This window comes from Hyla sarda, chromosome 4, assembly GCF_029499605.1.
Source record: "Hyla sarda isolate aHylSar1 chromosome 4, aHylSar1.hap1, whole genome shotgun sequence".
Classification (NCBI taxonomy): Eukaryota; Metazoa; Chordata; class Amphibia; order Anura; family Hylidae; genus Hyla; species Hyla sarda.
Window position 1 is genome coordinate 50,638,725 of NC_079192.1, and position 19,521 is coordinate 50,658,245.

The 19,521-nt window shown below is 43.1% G+C and overlaps 1 protein-coding gene across 1 annotated transcript in view; it reads right to left on the reverse strand.

Moving 5' to 3' along the window:
• Positions 1-283: 283 nt before the first annotated feature.
• STXBP2 (syntaxin binding protein 2) overlaps positions 284-19,521 on the reverse strand; it is a 75,533-nt gene continuing 56,295 nt past the window's right edge. Inside the window, exons 11-19 of the mRNA XM_056570871.1 lie at positions 17,743-17,800; positions 16,184-16,249; positions 13,801-13,881; positions 12,710-12,848; positions 7,937-8,043; positions 5,972-6,067; positions 4,859-4,947; positions 4,618-4,775; positions 284-1,365 (exon numbers count right to left, since the gene is read on the reverse strand). Coding sequence (XP_056426846.1) covers positions 1,307-1,365; positions 4,618-4,775; positions 4,859-4,947; positions 5,972-6,067; positions 7,937-8,043; positions 12,710-12,848; positions 13,801-13,881; positions 16,184-16,249; positions 17,743-17,800 — 853 coding nt within the window. The 3' untranslated portion in view covers positions 284-1,306. The remainder of the gene's footprint in view (positions 1,366-4,617; positions 4,776-4,858; positions 4,948-5,971; positions 6,068-7,936; positions 8,044-12,709; positions 12,849-13,800; positions 13,882-16,183; positions 16,250-17,742; positions 17,801-19,521) is intronic.

A 19,521-nucleotide genomic window follows, 5' to 3' on the forward strand; every position in this document is an offset into this window, starting at 1 on the left:
GTTCATCCAGTTTCACACGTCCTTTATGCTAAATATTCTCCTACCACAGTCCCCAAGGCTGCGTCTCCCCAAGGCTGAAGGCTGTCATGGCATGCTGGGAGTTGTAGTTTTGCAACAGCTGAAGTGCCACAGCTTGGAGAACACTTTCCTGCACAGTATCATGGAAAACTAAAATGCTCCCTGTACCTGTGCATCAAAATTCTCCCAGCCTCCGTCCCCAATATTCAATGTCTCAAAGCTTTATTTATAGAAAGCCATGTCGATAAAGCACCACAAGGAATGGTTACCATAAACCGTGTATTTTATAGGGTCGTTCCATAGGTATCACCAAAAAAATAAAATAAAAAATAAAATAAAAACAAAAAAAAATAACATATACATACACACACACACACACACACACACACACAGTATGGTTACTAGCTTTGGTCCGCTATAGCAAATAAACTGTATAAATGGATGGAAACATACATAATTTTTTTTTCTCTTAAAGTTAATACACAATACGACCAGCAGGGGTCGCTCTGAATTATCCGTTTCATGCAAATAAATTTACAAGCGATTGATCTGTACACAAGATAGAAATCAATAGAACCCCCTCCAAATAAAACGCTGTAGACTAGGGTTTCTCAACCAGTGTGCCTCCAGCTGTTGCAAAACTACAATTCCCAGCATGCCCGGACAGCCAAAGGCTGTCCGGGTATGCTGGGAGTTGTAGTTTTGCAACAGCTGGAGGCACACTGGTTAGAAAAACACTGCTGTATACTATAAGGAACATCATCCGGTACTAGACTATACTTACAAAGAGCAAATATTACTGAGCTTTCCCAGATCTGAAGCCGAGATCATGAAATGTCTATGGAAGGTGGACCCTGTGCGCCCAAGGTGGCAGCAGCGGTGGCGAGGGTAGGCAGACTGGCGGAATACCAGGTCGTATAAGGCACACTATGAAAAATATAAATATCCTTCAGGAATCTTTGGGGATTTTTTTTTTTTTTTTTTTGGCTACAAAGTTTCAGCAGAAATAGACATCAATAGTGATTTTTTTTTTTTTAACGCGACTAAGTAGGATGAATAGTTCTTCCAAGGCCTTCCGAGTGATAAAACCTGGTTAGATAAGGCAGAAGGCAGACCCCGCTGACATAAAGTAGGGGGCGCACTTGTAACTAGAGGAAGACACAAGGCCGGTGTCCTCTGCAGCCTCGCTGGCTGGTGGGTATAGCTGCAGCGTGATTTCTGGAGCGTTACTAAGGCGGACAAGGAGCCAAAAGAAGGTGGAAGTCGCGTATTCATTGTCAGGAAACCGCTAATCCAGAGACTTCAGGCCGTCCAGGAAGGTGCTGGGTGTTAGGATGTGAGTGGAGCCTGAGATACAGAGGTTAAAGGTTAGGTCAGCCAGGGAAACAATGCGAACATGAAAAAATTTAAGGAGATATCCAGTGGTGAAAAACTTAAAGGGGTACTCCGCCCCTAGACATCTTATCCCCTATCCAAAGGATAGGGGATAAGATGTCAGATCGCCGCGGTCCCGCTGCTGGGGAGCCCTGGGATCCTCGCTGCGGCACCCCGCTATTATTACAGCACAGAGCGAGTTCGCTCTGCACATAATGACGGGCAATACAGGGGCCGGAGCATCGTTAAGTCACGGATCCGCCCCTCGTGACATCACGGCCCGCCCCTTTCTATACAAGTCTATGGGAGGGGGCGTGGCGGTCGTCACGCCCCCTGCCATAGACTTGCATTAAGGGGACGGGCCATGATGTCACGAGGGGCGGAGCCATGACATCACGCGGCTCCGTCCCCTGTATCGCCCGTCATTACGCACAGAGCGAACTCGCTCTGTGCTGTAATAATAGCGCGGTGCCGCAGCGAGGATCCCAGGGCTCCCCAGCAGCGGGACCGCGGCGATCTGACATCTTATCCCCTATCCTTTGGATAGGGGATAAGATGTCTAGGGGCGGAGTACCCCTTTAAGGATAGGGGATAAGTTTCAGATCACCTCCTGTAGGAGGCCCTGACAGCCTGCGGGAAGGGGGCATGTTGACCACCGCACGAAGTGGTGGCTGACATGCCCCCTTAATACAATTCTATGGCAGAGCCAGACCACTGCCTTCGGCAATCTCCGGCTCTGCCATAGAGTTGTATTGAGGGGGCATATCGGCCGCCGCATCGTCGGTCCCCCCGAGATCTGAAACTTATCCCCTATCCTTAGGATAGGGGATACGTTTTTCACCATTGGACTACCCCTTTAAAAGGTTCTATAAATAGGGGGGAAAAAAAAACAAAAAAACGGTTTAGTCCCCAATTTAGAAATAGCAATATTGTTATCCACAGACTGCATCTGATATTGCAGCTCAGCCTATTGAAAGGTGTACTCCACCCCTATACCTGTTATCCTCTATCCAAAAGGACCCCTGCGATCTCCGGGCCGGCACTGCAGAGTTACAGTAACGGAAGCCTGGGGCTTCCATGATCATGACGTCACGCCACCCCACCCCCCCTCTTTTCATGTCTAAGGGAGGGGGCATGACAGCTGTGTTCACCAGTCATCCGGCACTGCTCAGAGTTCGCGCTGTGCACCGTATGACTGGGGTGCCGCGGCAGAGATCCAGAGGTCCCCAGCGGCCGGACCCACACAGACATGTTATCCCCTATCATTTGGATAGGGAACAATATGTGTAGCAGTGGAGTACCCCTTTAAGTTAATGCTGCAAAGCCGGCCTGTGGACAAAAAGGGGGCAACAACAGACCCCTTTTATTTCTCATACCAGCAGAGTACCCAGCGTTGCCTATCTTCCTACCTAGACCTTGTGCGTGAGGAAAAGCAACACTTTAGGAGAGGGGGAAAGCTGGGTGGCACGTATACTGTGTGACACGCAGCTTTCCCAGTCTGATGAATCTGCAGCAGTGATAAGCTGCTCTTCCTCTCTGCACTCCTTACTAGAGCGGCGCTTCCATGCACTCGCCCTGCCCCCACACAGAGGTCTTTTCTCACTCTTCTTTCAGTCAATAAATCTTCTCTCCCTGCCCCCACACAAATTTTTGCACCTACCTGCTGGACAGTTAAATCATACTTTACCTTGATGTTAATCCGGCAACTGGAAGTTTAAAACTCCTGGGTAGTTCAGGGCAATTTTCGAAAGTCCCATAGACTTCCATGGAACCTTCGGTATTTCTCCTGATCTCATAACTCTCAGGCTGCAGAGATTGCCCGGGAGTTTTAAACATTCCGCTGCCGAATCAGAAAGCATGATTTAACTGTCTGGGCTTTGCTGCTTTAGTCTCAGGCAGCAAAGACTGTTGGTATTGAGACATCCCTAAACTCTACTGACTTTTTATTTGACATGTAAGCAACATGTGTACCTAGTTTAACTGAAATTGATACATCCTTAAATTGGAAATACATAAACCCATACACTGTGTTTTATGCAATTCCCAATTATATTCTTGGTTCAAGAACGTCATCATTAAGAGTAAATGGACTATAGACAGATAACTTGCAGAAAAAAATCTGCAGCAAATCTGATCGAAAATCTAAAGATTGTTTTGCTGAATTTATCATTGGTTTTACCAATTTTAATTTGGGTGTTAAAAAGTCGTAAAAATTGTTGCTTTTAAAACTTTTGCGCAATCTCACACCACCCAGAGCACAATTTCACACTTACTTAGATTGACACTATTTAAAGGGGTACTCCTGTGGAAAACTTTTTTTTTCTTCTTTTTTTAAATCAACTGGTGTCAGAAAGTTAAACACATTTCAAATTACTTCTATTTTAAAATCTTAATCCTTCCAGTACTTATCAGCTGCTGTATGCTACAGAGGAAGTTCTTTTCTTTTAAAATGTATTTTCTGTCTGACCACAGTGCTCTCTGCTGACACCTCTGTTTGTCTCAGGGACTGTCCAGAGTAGGAGCAAATCCCCATAGCAAACCTCTCCTGCTTTGGACAGTTCCTGACATAGACAGAGGTGTCAGCAGAGAGCACTGTGGTCAGACAATAGAAATTAAAAAAGAAAAGAACTTCCTCTGGAGTATACAGCAGCTGATAAGTGCTGGAAGGATTAAGATTTTTAAATAAAAGTAATTTACAAATCTGTTTAACTTTCTGGCACCAGTTGATTTAAAAAAAAAATTTCACCGGGGTACCCCTTTAAGCTATATATGATAAATGTGGGGGGAGTATACATGACATACATGGTACTGTGATTTACAGTGCGGAAAATCTGCAGCAAATCGGTCTAGTGTGCATTTACCCTTATAGGTGTGAAGCTTGGGAGAGAATACCCTCTTTACCCGTGGCTTCCTTGACACCAACCAACAAGCTGCACAGTGTTTTCTAACTAGTGTGCCTCCAGCTGTTGCAAAACTAAACTACAACTCCCAGCATGCCCGGACAGCCGAAGGCTGTCCGGGCATGCTGGGAGTTGTAGTTTTGCAACATCTGGGGGCACCCTGGTTAGAAAAAACAAAACAAAACTGGGCTACAGACAGCAGCTAGTAGGTACTGAAGGTAAATATGGCTATCTCTTGAATTGAAATAAGATAGAAGAGACTGCAATTCCTAAATATGTTACCCCAGGACGTAACATATTAGCAAGATGGCCGCACTAAACCTACCGATCAGAACTTCCCATTTGGAGTCTGTTGCTTTTGTAATCTCATAGGCGCATCTCATTTCAGACATGGAAACTCCTCCCAGGACGTAGACAATGAGCCGGGGTCCTGATCTGTATTCTGCAGCGCTGCGCGTCTTGTGCCAGTGACCGAACCGTGCACTGAGATAAAGAAAGAGGTGTAAAGAAGATGACCAAATTCCAGGCTGAACACATGGGAACCTGCCCGGACTCCTATTCCTCACCTCACCACTGTCTGAGCACTCGCCATTTGGTTGCAGGGTTCCGAGACGTAAGGCCACAGTTTCTTATCCAGCTTATCTTCAATAGCATCCTACAGTAGATAATAATGGCAGGGAATGGTCATAGAGCTACACAAGTTTCTGAGGTCATGTATGAAATGCCAAAAGGAAGGTCCCTTCAAGGGTTTATCTAGGAGTTAAAAGTCTTATCTAGCATAAGAAATACCGGTGTGTGGTGTCAAAAGTATAACAAAGCAACTTACTAATATAATGTTATTAGCCATACTGCACAGATCTTCTATTATCAGCCGTGTTGTCTCCCTTGTAAGCTGTAACATCTTGTCACACTCTCTAAATGGATGAGAGCAGTGATGTGAAGTGGGGAGCTGGTATTACTGCTCAATACATTTTGAAAGCAGTAGGAAACCTTTCTTAGATAAGAGAGCAGTGAGCCTGTTTTAATGAAAACTACTGTGACTGAGAAAGGCTTCCTGCTGCCTTAAAAATCTAATGAGCAGTAATGTGAGCTTCCCTCCTCACATCACTGGTCTCGTCCTGAGCAAACTGAAGGGAAGGGGGGAGCAGGGACGGGAGCTCTGCTTTCAGAGAGCGTGACGTGAGGTCACAGATATAAGCCAGGCAGCCCAGCTGATATGGAAGTTCTGTGCAGTGTGGCTAATAACATTATATTCGTAAGTTGCTTTATAAAACTTTTTGACAGCATACAAAGGTTGTTTCTTTCACCGGACAATCCCTTTAAATATCAATCGCCTTTTCTTATGTTCAGTATCCATCAACCTGTTTGATTAATGGAGCAATGCTGCAGGACCTTGTGCCACCACTATTAATACTATAGAGATTGAGAGGCTGCATCGTTCGCATGTGGACTGATCAATGGGGCCGGCAGGATCTTTGTTTTGATCACACCGGGTCGCACTTCTGAGACCGCTGCAATGGCTAGTTATATGCCGGGGAAGTTCACGCCAGCCCAAACCTTCCCAACTTATAACTAGCAGTGGGTCCCAGGAATGTGGGTCTTGGGTGGGGGTGACGGTCTCACAATCTTTCAGTCATAAAAGCATTATGAAATAAAAGGGGAGCTAACAGCTAATTTACCTCCATGACATCTTTTAGAACGGGTATCCAGCGAGACAGGTCATAAGCGGACTGTAGCCGGATCTTTCTGTCAGGCCTTTGCGGTGTGGAGGGTTGCTGCAGAGGATGAAAAACAGATATTTCCATTTTATTACTCAGATATACAGGTATATATATATATATATATATATATATGTACCAAACAGAAGACCACATGGAGGTGAAGAAAAAGGATGGGAGATTGAAAAACACAGAATGACATTTATTAGGATGCTGGAGCAATTAGGTTTGTACTGACATCACATTAACGGTAAGGTCACACGTGCCTTATTTTGCTGCTGCGTATTTTCCTACCCATTGAAGTCAATGGGTAGCAAAATTGGCTACAGAAAATATGCAGCAAAATACAGCACACGTGACCCGTACTTCAAAGTTCTCATTGTATTAGAGGTCTTCCTCAAGAGGGGAAAGTGAGTTGTCAAGTCTAGATAACCCATTCTAATACACTCATATTAGGGAAGTCTGTGCTAAAGGGGTATTTCGATCTAAGATGGTTATCCCCCATCCTGTGGATAGGGAATAAGAAGCTGAATAGTTATGGTTATGTAACCATTATGGTCCAGTTCTCAGGATAGGTTAGGGCCCCAGTGGTTTGACCCTAAGTGATCCAGAGAATGGGATAATGGTGCCCAAAATGAATAGTGCGCAGTGTGTGCATGACCTCCATTAATTCTGTATGGGATACAGCACTTATGTAGCCTCATCCAGCCATTATACACTCCCTCTACTTCCCGCATGCAAGCTGTATACACAAACCGGCAATTGCTTGTTAGTTGTAAAATATAAATGGTTGCAGAGCTGTACACACTGTTTAGGGTAGGGTCACCCATGCCCTATTTTGCTGCTTCATATTTTCCTAACTATTTAAAGGGGTACTCCGGTAGAAAACTTTATTTTATTTATTTTAAATCCACTGGTGCCAGAAAGTTAAACGGATTTGTAAATTACTTCTGTTAAAAAAATCTTAATCCTTCCAGTACTTATTAGCTGCTGAATACTACAGAGGAAATGGTTTTCTTTTAGGAACACTGAGCTCTCTGCTGACATCTCTGTCCATTTTAGGAACTGTCCAGAGCAGCATGTGTTTGCTCTGGGGATTTTCTCCTACTCTGGACAGTTCCTAAAATGGACAGAGATGTCAGCAGAGAGCACCGTGGTCATGATGTCAGCAGAGAGCTCTGTGTTCCAAAAAAGAAAATAATTTCCTCTGTAGTATTCAGCAGCTAATAAGTACTGGAAAGATTAAGATTTTTTAATAGAAGTAATTTACAAATCTGTTTAACTTTATGGCACCAGTTGATAAAAAATAAAAAAAATAAAAGTTTTCCACCGGAGTACTCTTTTAATAAGTCAATGGGTAGCAAAATACGGCACGTGCGACCCTACCCCTATGCAGATGTGATCGATACAAAGCTTTCTTCATATAATATGGTTGTTCAGTGACACTTACGTCATCCCCTGCAGTCACTGAACTGAAATACGGATCTAAGCAGTGGATACTTATCTAGGTTTTGTTGCTTTACATTGCCTAGTAACCCCCTGGCTTCTTATCTGGGTGACCACCATTACATTATATCAAATATATAGTCACAGGAAATGCTACCCTGTCCAGGAAGAAAAAAATTAAAATAAAATAAAAATACAGTTTCTATGCAATATAAGGAGGAAGTAAAAACGAAAACAAAAAAAACCCTCAAATACGCAAGAAATCATGCAGCTCCTGGTTCAAAGCAATAAAGAGGAAAAGATGCTGCAATAAAGTTATAGAAAGGAATCGTTTATGTCCTGTCTGAGCAATGAGGAAAGCATGCAGAACTACAACTCCCAGCATGCCTGGACAGACTTTGGCTGTCCGGGCATGAAGGAGTTGTAGTTTTGCAACAGCTGGAGGCCCCCTGGTTGGGAAACACTAGGATAACAGCATACCCCTGATATCACGCGGGTCCCCAGGCGCTGCAGGTTACGAATGATGTTGCTGTCGCTCTGTATGTTGGCATGCTGGATTAGTTTGGTTAAATTCTCCTCTGTTATACCTACATGTGAGAGAATTAGAAAGAAGCCATTCATGTGTCAGAACATTTCCCAACAAAGATAAGCAGAATGCACTATAAATTAAGAATGTGCTTTCTCCCTGTAATTCAATTTGTGTCCACCGGAGGTGTGGTTCAAAATGACAGCGCTATTACATGGTCATACACCGGCAATTGGAAATAGAACAAACATCGCTGGGAAACAAGGCGGCACTCTAGACCAATGACTGATGGGACAGTGAGAATATGTCTAAAGATCTGAACATTGGTTTAAAAGGGGTATTCCGGCTTTATACATACATATTAAAAGGGGTTATCCAGGAAAAAACTTTTTTTTTAGATCATCTGGCTCCAGAAAGTTAAACAGATTTGTAAATTACTTCTATTAAAAAATCTTAATCCTTTCAGTACTTATGAGCTGCTGAAGTTGAGTTGTTCTTTTCTGTCTAAGTGCTCTCTGATGACACGTGTCTCAGGAGCTTTCCAGCGTAGAAGCAAATTCCCATAGCAAACCAAAAATGGATATTCCAAATAATTTTTTTTTTGTTCACATATACAATATGTCTACTTTATGTTTGCATCATAAAATTTATGAGTTTTTACTATTGGAAGACACCAGAGGGCTTCAAAGTTCAGCAGCAATTTTTAAATTTTTCACCAAATTTTCAAACTCACTATTTTTCAGTGACCAGTTCAGTTTTGAAGTGGATTTGAAGGGTCTTAATCTTAGAAATACCCCACAAATGACCCCATTATAAAAACTACACCCCCAAAGTATTCAAAATGACATTCAGTAAGTGTTTTAACCCTTTAGGTGTTTCACAGGAATAGCAGCAAAGTGAAGGAGAAAATTCAAAATCTTCATTTTTTTTTGCATGTTCTTGTAAACCCAATTTTTTTATTTTTACAAGGGGTAAAAGGAGAAAATGTATACTTGTATTTGTAGCCCAATTTCTCTCGAGTAAGCACATATCTCATATGTCTATGTAAATTGTTCGGCGGGTGCAGTAGAGGGCTCAGAAGCAAAGGAGCGACAAGGGGATTTTGGAGCGTACGTTTTTCTGAAATGGTTTTTGGGGGGCATGTTGCATTTAGGAAGCCCCTATGGTGCCAGAAAGCCCCAAATTTCACATTTATGCAAGGGTTACTAGCAGAAAATACCCTCCAAAATTTGTAACCCCATCTCTTCTGAGTATGGAGGTACCCCATAAGTTGACCTGAAGTGCACTACGGGCGAACTACAATGCTCAGAAGAGAAGGAGTCATATTTGGTTTTTTGATAGCAAATTTTGGTCGGGGGGCATGTCGCATTTGGGAAGCCCCTATGGTGCCAGAACAGCAAAAAAAAAAACACATGGCATACCATTTTGGAAACTAGACCCCTTGAGGAACGTAACAAGGAATAAAGTGAGCCTTAATACCCCACAGGCGTTTCACAACTTTTGCATATGTAAAAAAAAAAAAAAAAAACATTTTTCACTAAAATGTGTGTTTCCCCCCAAATTTCACATTTTTGCAAGGGTTAATAGCAGAAAATACCCACCAAAATTTGTAACCCCATTTCTTCTGAGTATGGAAATACCCCATGTGTGGACGTCAAGTGCCCTGCGGTCGAACTACAATGCTCAGAAGAGGAGGAGCGCCATTGAGCTTTTGAACAGTGAATTTGTTTGGAATGGTAGTCAGGGGCCATGTGCATTTACAAAGCCACCCGTGGTGCCATAACAGTGGACCCCATTTTGGAAACTACACCCCTCACAGAATTTAATAAGGGGTGCAGTGAGTATTTACACCCCACTGGCATTTGACAGATCTTTGGAACAGTGGGCTGAGCAAATGAAAAATTAAATTTTTAATTTTCACGGACCACTGTGCCAAAAATCTGTCAGACACCTGTGGGGCGTAAATGCTCACTGCACCCCTTATTACATTACGTGAGGGGTGAAGTTTCCAAAATGGGGTCACATGTTTGGGGGGTCCATTGTTCTGGCACTATGGGGGCTTTGTAAACACACGTGGCTTTCAATTCCGGACACATTTTCTCTTCAAAATCCCAATGGCGCTCCTTCTGTTCTGAGCATTGTAGTTCGCCCGCCGAGCACTTTACATCCACATTTGGGGTATTTTCTTACTCAGAAGAAATGGGGGTACAAATTTAGGGGGGCTTTTTTCCTATTTTCCCTTGTGAAAATAAAAAATTTAGGGTAACACCAGCATTTTAGTGAAAACATTTTTTTTTTTCATTTTCCCATCCAACTTTAACGAAAATGTGTCAAACACCTGTGGGGTGTAAATGCTCACTATACCCCTTGTTACATTCCGTGAGGGGTGTAGTTTCCAAAATGGGGTCACATGTCGGTATTTATTTTTTGCGTTTATGTCAGAACAGCTGTAAAATTAGCCACCCCTGTGCAAATCACCAATTTAGGCTTCAAATGTACATAGTGCGCTCTCACTCCTGAGCCTTGTTGTGCGCCCGCAGAGCATTTTACACCCACATATTTTCGTACTCAGGAGAAATTGCGTTACAAATTTTGCGGGTCTCTTTTTCCTTTTACCTCTTGTGAAAATAAAAAGGAAAGGGCAACACCAGCGTGTTAGTGTAAACATTTTTTGTTTTTTTTACACTAACAGGCTGGTGTAGACCCCAACTTTTCCTTTTCATAAGGGGTAAAAGGAGAAAAAGCCCCCCAAAATTTGTAGTGTAATTTCTCCCGAGTACGGAAATACCCCATATGTGGCCCTAAACCGTTTCCTTGAAATACGACAGGGCTCCGAAGTGAGAGAGCGCCATGCGCATTTGAGGACTAAATTAGGGATTGCATAGGGGTATTCTATGCCAGTGATTCCCAAACAGGGTGCCTCCAGCTGTTGCTAAACTCCCAGCATGCCTGGACAGTCAGTGGCTGTCCAGAAATGCTGGGAGTTGTTGTTTTGCAACAGCTGGAGGCTCCGTTTTGGAAACACTGCCGTACAATACGTTTTAAATTTTTATTGGGGGGGGGGGGGGGAGACAGTGTAAAGGGGTGTATATGTAGTGTTTTACCCTTTATTATGTGTTAGTGTAGTGTAGTGTTTTTAGGGTACATTCACACTGGCGGAGGTTTACAGTGAGTTCCCTGCTAGGAGTTTGCGCTGCGGTGCAACTTGAAGCAGAAAACTTACTGTAAGCCTGCCCGTGTGAATGTACCCTGTACGTTCACATTGGGGGGGGGGGGGCAAACATCCAGCTGTTTCAAAACTACAACTCCCAGCATGTACTGACAGACCGTGCATGCTGGGAGTTGTACTTTTGCAACAGCTGGAGGCACACTGGTTGGAAAACCTTCAGTTAGGTTCTGTTATCTAACTCAATATTTTCCAACCAGTGTGCCTCCAGCTGTTGCAAAACTACAACTCCCAGCATGTACTGATCACCGAAGGGCATGCTGGGAGATGTAGTTATGCAACAGCTGGAGGGATCGCAACTACAACTCCCAGCATGCTGGGATCTGCAGTTTTGCAACATCTGGAGAGCTACAGTATAGAGACCACTGCAAACTGTGGCCCTCCAGATGCTGCAAAACTACAAATCCCAGCTTGCCCAGACAGCAAACAGTTGTGTGGGCATGCTAGGAGTTGTAGTTTTGCAAGATCTGGAGGGCTATAGTTCAGAGACTACCATATAGTGGTCTCAAACTGTAGCTCTCCAGCTGTTGCAAAACTAAAACTCCCAGCATACCCAAACAGCTGTCTGGGCATGCTGGGAGTTGTAGTTTTCAACATCTGGAGTGCTACAGTATAGAGACCACTATATAGTGGTCTCGGACTGCAGCCCTCCAGATGTTGCTAGGCAACTTACCGGCTTCTGTCGGATCCAGGGAGCTTGCTGCACGACATCGCCGCCCACCGATCTCCGACGCCGATCGTCGCCCGCAGCCTCCGCAGATCGGTAAGTGGACTCCGGCGCCAGTCCTCTGTCGTTTCCCCATTCTGCCCCGCCTATTGTGGGTGGGCAGAACGGGGAAAACTAAAGTTAACTCCCCCACCCCCGATCTGCTATTGGTGGTCGCGTCTAGACCACCAATAGCAGGGATAGGAGGGGTAGCACCCCTGCCACCTCACTCCTATCTCTTCAGGGGGATTGTGGGTGTCTTAGACAACCGCGATCCCCCTTATATTCCGGGTCACCATAGACCCGTAATGACCCAGAATCGGGCAAATTGCAAGTGTGAATTCACTTGCGATTTGCGGCGATCGTCGACATGTGGGGGTCCCGGGACCCCCCTCGGCGTTTGCCTGGGACACCTGCTGAATGATTTCAGCAAGTGTCCGGTTTCGCAACCCGCCTGGCGCGCGGAGGGATGCGAAATTCGCTGGGACGTATTAGTACGTCCCTGGTCCTTAAGACGTACTCATACGTCCGTGGTCCTTAAGGGGTTAATGGGACTGCTTATTTTAGAAAGAGGTTCTTATACCAAGAGGCAAGAGTTGAAGACGTGGTCCAAGTAGTAAAACTGTACCCAAATATCGGAAACTACGCATTTAGGGGAAGAGCAACCTGTATGAGCAATGTTATGTAGACATAAGGCATCCAGGCAGCAGTGTTATAGTGTAAGTTAGCTCTATTTAAAGAAGGAGAGAACCCTCTTACTTGACAAATAATAGGCTCCTCCCTTTAGGCACTTACCATTCTTTAGGTAAATGTATAGCATGATGATACGGATCTTGTCATAAGGTTTGACAGCTGGATCCAGTAGCACGGGAACAATAATCTTCATGGGATCCTTTAATTTCTGACCTTCAACATCAGAGCCCATGGCCAAGTCCTAGAAGATGAGGAGGACAATGGTGTGTTTGGGTGCCAGAAGTTCTCTACGGTGTTAAAGGGGTACTCCCCTGGAAAACATTTTTTATTTTTTTTATTTTTTAAATCACCTGGTACCAGAAAGTTTAAAAGATTTGTAAATGACTTCTATTTAAAAATTGTAATCCTTCCAGTACTTATCAGCTGCTGTATGCTCCACAGGAAGTTATTTTCTTTTTGAATTTCCTTTCTGTCTGACCACAGTGCTCTCTACTGACACCTCTGTCCATATCAGGAACTTTCCAGAGCAGGAGAGGTTTGCTATGGGGATTTGCTCCTGCTCTGGACAGTTCCTGACATGGAGCAGAGCATGAGCAAATCCCCATAGCAAACCTCTCCTACTCTGGACAGTTCCTGATATGGACAGAGGTGTCAGCAGAGAGCACTGTGGTCAGACAGAAAGGAAATTCAACAAGAAAAGAACTTCCTGAGGAGCAAACAGCAGCTGATAAGTACTGGAAGGATTAAGATTTTTTAATAGAAGTAATTTACAAATCTGTGTAACTTTCTGGCACCAGTTGATTTAAAAAAAATTTTTTTCCAGTGGAGTACCCCTTTAATGGGAACATGCAACTCTCTATGAGACATAACTGATCTACATAAAGACAAAACCATGACTCCATGACTGTGAAAAGGTATATGTGAGTGTCCTTAAAGCTTATGTACCATCAGTCATAAATATGTAACTTTACTACTCTTACTGTAAAGCACCCCTCCCCATAATGATGGCAGACACACAACGTATGCCCCCTAGTTTACATCTATTTTGTGTGCCACTTGTCTGTATGGTCCCACTATATGTATATTTAGACCTGTCTCACACATATTGCATGAACCTTTTAGCTTCTGTATTATAAACATCTTTATACTTATATGTAGCATCAGGGGCCGATCTGTTCCCAAGTCGGACGTACCTGTTCCACACCACACAGTTTGTCTATACCTCCTCTAAAACGCTTCATGCAGTCCTCAGCCAGATGAAGGTGAGTAGAGTACTGGGAGAGAAAATAGTAGATATATTACACTTAATACAGTTTTTTTGGGGGGGATAAATAGGTTTAATCCATTGTGACGAATATTAAGGTGGGAACAAAAGTGACACCAGGAAGATTACAGCCTGTTAAGATTGTCTCCCCCTATAAAGTCTTCAGTGACCCCAAGGAATGACAAGAACTTTTCTTCATGTTATCGCCCCTTATACCAATTACAGCCTGTCCCCATCATCTCTCCTCCTGTGCAGCTTTCATTGACTCAAGCGGGATACAGGCACTTTAGTTTGTGCTGTTAAAGCCTTACAGGGGTACTCCGGTGGAACTTTTTTTTTTTAATCAACTGGTGCCAGAAAGTTACACAGATTTGTAATTTACTTCTATTAAAAAAAATCTTAATCCTTCCAGTACTTATCAGCTGCTGTATGCTCCAGAGGAAGTGGTTTTCTTTTTGAATGTCTTTTCTGTCTGACCACAGTGCGCTCTGCTGACACCTCTGTTCATGTCAGGAACTGTCCAGAGCAGGAACAAATCCCCATAGCAAACCTATCCTGCTCTGGACAGTTCCTGACATGGACAGAGGGGTCAGTAGAGAGCACTGTGGTCAGATAGAAAATAAATTCAAAAAAGAAAAGAACTTCCTCCTGAGCATACAGCAGCTGATAAGTACTAAAAGGATTAAGATTTTTTAATAAAATTTATTTACAAATCTGTTAAACTTTCTGGCACCAGTTGATAAAAAATATAAATATATATTTTTTTTTTTTTTTTACACCGGAGTACCCCTTTAAAGCCTGTTGCAGCTACTTTTCCTGTACAGTCTTTAGTGACTTTGGGGGTGTGGATACAAAAGTTTTCTTCATGTTATAACCCCTCTCGCCAATCACAGCCGGTCACTGTGATCCCTCCCTTCACAGTTTCCAGTGATACTGGGAGGTACAGGAGATAATGTCTACATGTTAACCCCCTCTAACCCATTACATTCTGTTACTGCCATCGCTGTTCTGTAAAGCCTCCTGTCACCCAAGAGAGGGATACAGGTGCTTTTCTTCATGTTATCACCCCTCTTACCAATTACATCCTATTACAGCTTCCACTAACTCAAGAGGGGTATCAATAGTCTGTTATTGTTATCTCTCCTTGTTAACCCTCCAGTAAGGCCAGGTTCACACCACGTTTTTTGCAGTACAGTTCCCATATATGTTTTCAATTTAAAAACCGTACAGAACCGTAATGGAAAACCATATGCATTGACTCTCCATTGAAAACCGTATGCCAGAAGATGCATCCTGTTGTGTCTGTTTTGCATCCTGTAAGGTTTTGTCAGTTTTTTTCCCGTACCCAAAACCGTAGCCTACCACGGTTTTTGGTCCGGGTGAAAAACTGTAATAAACCATATAGTTTTTTTTTTTAAACATGGGAGTCATTGGGAACCATACAGAATCGTATTTGCGTATGGTTCCATCCGGTTATCACCGTCCGGTTTTTAACTTGGCACAGTTTTTTTTCTTGGAATTTCAATCAAACAAGTGAAACTTTATTCATAATGGAGTGAAAAGTTAAAAACGTATACGTTTTTTTCTTAAATGGATGCAACCGGACATCATTCTTCAAACCGTATATATGGGTTAAAATTTGTACACATGTTTTGATACAGTTTAGTCCGGTTTTGATGAATCCGTTTTACATCAAAAACCTGATACGGGAACTGTATTGCAAAAACGTGGTGTGAATGCAGCCTAAACTGTATCAAAACTGGTGTATAAATTTTTATCTGTATACGGTTTTAAAAATGATGTCTGATTGCTTCAGTTTTTTAAGAAAAAAAAAAACATACTCCATTCACTCCATTATGAATAACGTTTCCCTTGATTGATTAAAATTCCAAGAAAAAAAACCTGTAAAGTCAAAAACCGTATGGTGAAAACCGGATGGAACCGTACGCACATACAGTTCTGTATAGTTCCAATTGACTCCCATGTTTAAAACAAAACGTATACGCTTCAATACAGTTTTTCACCTGGACCAAAAAACGTGATAGGCTACGGTTTTGGGTATGGGAAAAAAAACTGACAAAACCTTACAGGATGCATAACGGACACAAATTGAAAACGTATACGGGAACTGTATTGCAAAAATGTGGTGTGAACCCAGCCCAGCCCAGAGGTTGTAAACACAGGATTGAAAAGTCTGAGAAATACACTAAGTAAGCATGGAATGCTGGGAGGTTTCATCTTTGAAATCTCAAAAATTGTGACTAAAGCTCTTACCTAACATAGATACAAAGTGAATGGTGTTCAGGACTTACCTTATTTAGTTCTTTCTGATATTGCGGCATCTTTTTCAGTATCTGAGACAAGTCTTTGATGTTGGCCTTAAATTAAAAAAAATTAAAAACGAATTAATTATACAAAAAATACTGATATTTCTTACAAGAGAAAGCACTGTATATTGTAACAATTAATGTTCTTTTAGACTTTCCTATGTAGGAGAAGCACAGAAATAGATATTCTGCTGGATAAGTGATCATATTGGACCTTGGAGTCTTGGGTAACGTGCATTCATACTCTCCTCCAGCTCTCCTGTGCCAGATTACAGGGAGAAGATGGCGGCGGAGACATAGTGAGAGTTCACAATGCTTTTACAGGTATCACTGATGCAGTCTATAGGCATGAGACTTAGGCTCACCATAGCACTAGGTATGCATGTAGGAAACACTTTATTCCAGTCTTTCCCAATCAGGGTGCCTCCAGTTGTAGTTTTGCAACAGCTGGAGGCACACTGGTAGGGAAACACTGCTTTTGCCAATGAAAATTTTACTCACAGCCAATGATTGCAGGAAAGGCCCCACATGGATTTTTGGGTATGCTATTTCCCCCCCCCCCCCCCCCCCATCTTAATAGAGCAGAACAGAGGAGAGGAGAGGCAGCCAAAAAGAAGGGGCATCCTTTGTTGCAGAAGAGGCCTTTGTGTTCTTCTTAAAGGGGTACTCCGGTGGAAAACATTTTTTTTTTTTTTTTAAATCAACTGGTGCCAGAAAGTTAAACAGATTTGTAAATTACTTTATTAAAAAATCTTTAATCCTTCCAGTACTTATTAGCTGCTGAATACTACAGAGGAAATTATTTTCTTTTTGGAACACAGTGCTCTCTGCTGACATCTCTGTCCATTTTAGGAACTGTCCAGAGCAGCATATGTTTGCTATGGGGATTTTCTCCTACTCTGGACAGTTCTTAAAATGGACAGAGATGTCAGCAGAGAGCACTGTGCTCATGATGTCAACAGAGAGCTCTGTGTTCCAAAAAGAAATGAATTTCCTCTGTAGTATTCAGCAACTAATAAGTACTGGAAGGATTAAGATTTTTTAATAGAAGTAATTTACAAATCTGTTTAGCTTTCCGGCACCAGTTGATAAAAAAAAAAAAAAAAAAATGTTTTCCACTGGAGTACCCCTTTAAAGAACTATAATAAGCGCTAAGGGGAAGACACTGTGGGAACTACCAACACCTATATGTAAGGGGACAATCCCAGAAGTCATGATCAAGTAGAAAGCCCAAGGCTGAAACGGGAGACCGGACGTTCTGGAATAACTTGACGTTATGTGATATAACAACTTAATGGATACCTGATAATTATAGCAGCCATAATTAATAGATGAATAATAAATTCTAAGAACAGAGTAGAATGGACTATAATAGAACATGCACATAGCAAAAGGACACCCGGACGTATCAAAGCAGTACTTTATAATTTTACTGGGGTGCCATCTAGTGGTCAATTTTAGAATAAAAAAAAAAAAAAAAATGTACAGTATATGTGCTTCTATACTAAGATGTAACATCAAATTACAGTACAAACAAGATCTACCTTGTCCGTCGTCATTCTTTTACTCTCACAAAAAGATCTCAACAATTCTGTCACTTTCCTGCAAAGACAAGGAGACTTTATTAAGAGAGAGAATAAGTGCAGATCACACCGAGGTTACTGTGTTACACAATACCTTGTGCCAAGTATAACAAAAATATGCAATTATATTAGGTATACCTAGGTGTAAACTTGGATCAGATAATGAACTTTCTGGGGGATATGGATAATTTACAGAGGTCCCTTAAGTTCCAATATGAATTGGTTCCAGGACGACCATTGTATGTTGAGACCAGAACTCTATGAAAACCTGGTAATTGGTTCTGATGCCCCAAATGTCATCCAAAAATAGGAAAAAGTGAGGAATAAAGAAAAAGATTTTTGTATGCTGACCGTAAAATCTCTTTCGCGGAGGATCCATTGGGGGACACAGAGACTGTGGGTATATGCTGCTGCCACCAGGAGGCTAACACTAAGCAACAAAAAGAAAATCGGCCCCTCCTGGCGGCATATACCCTGCCTACTGACCCTGAGCTAATCAGTTTAGTCCCAAAGCAGTAGGAGATGACAGACCGAGGAAGAAACCAGCAGGTGTCCAAGGGAACCAGACAAAAAAAGAACCGAGAACAACCCCTCGGACAGAAAACCGAACCATAGCCACAAATACATTGGGTGGGTGCTGTGTCCCCCAATGGATCCTCCCAGAAAGAGATTTTACGGTAAGCATAAAAAATAAAATAAAAAATCTACTTTTCTCGGACGGCTCCACTGGGGGACACAGAGACCGTGGGACGTACCAAAGCAGTCCCCGGGGTGGGAAAAAAACCCAACTCAGAATCAGGCAGAAGAATGAGCCACTGCCGCCTGCAACACATTGCGACCCAAACCAGCGTCAGCTGACGCAAAAGTGTGCACCTGGTAGAATTTAGTGAAAGTGTGCAAGGACGACCAAGTGGCTGCCTTACAGACTTGCAAGGCCGAAGCCATACTGCGGAGCGCCCAATAATCCCCAACGGAACGCGTGGAATGCACAGTCACCCAAAAAGGTGGGACCTTCCCTTTACAATGGTACGATTCAGAAACTGCAGAATGGATCCACAGCGAAATTGTCGCCTTGGAAGCCAGAAGACCCTTGCAACCACCCTCCGGAATGACAAAAAAAAAAAAAAAAAAAAAGTCACCCTGCCGAAATGAGGTGTTGACGGAAAGAACGATCCGGACAGCTCGAACAACGTCCAGATATGTAGGGAATGCTGGACAAAATGAAGGAAGAACGATCTCCTCGTTCACGTGAAAGGGGGAAACCACCTTGGGCAAGAAGGAGGGAGGCGGCCGAAAAACCACCTTGTCCTGATGAAGGACCAAGAAGGGAGAGCGACAAGAGAGCAGCCAGCTCGGAGACCTTCCTAATGGAGGTAATCGCGATGAGGAAGGAGACCTTCCATGAAAGGATGCGGAGAGAGGAGATCCGAGAGGTTCGAACGGAGCCTCCCTCAAAGTGCTAAGCACCAGGTTGAGATCCCAAGGAGGAGTGGGAGATCTGAAAGGCGGCGCTACATGGGCCACACCCTGCGGGAAGGTGCGGATGTGAGAATTGGAAACCAACGGCCACTGAAACAGAATAGAAAGAGCCGACACTTGACCTTTAAGAGAGCTGAGTGCCAAGCGCTGAGTAAGACCAGATTGCAAAAAAGCAAGAAGGTCTGGAAAGGTAAAAACGACCTGGGAGACGGACTGAGCCTCACACCAATGGAAATAAGCCCTCCAAGTGTGGTGGTAAAT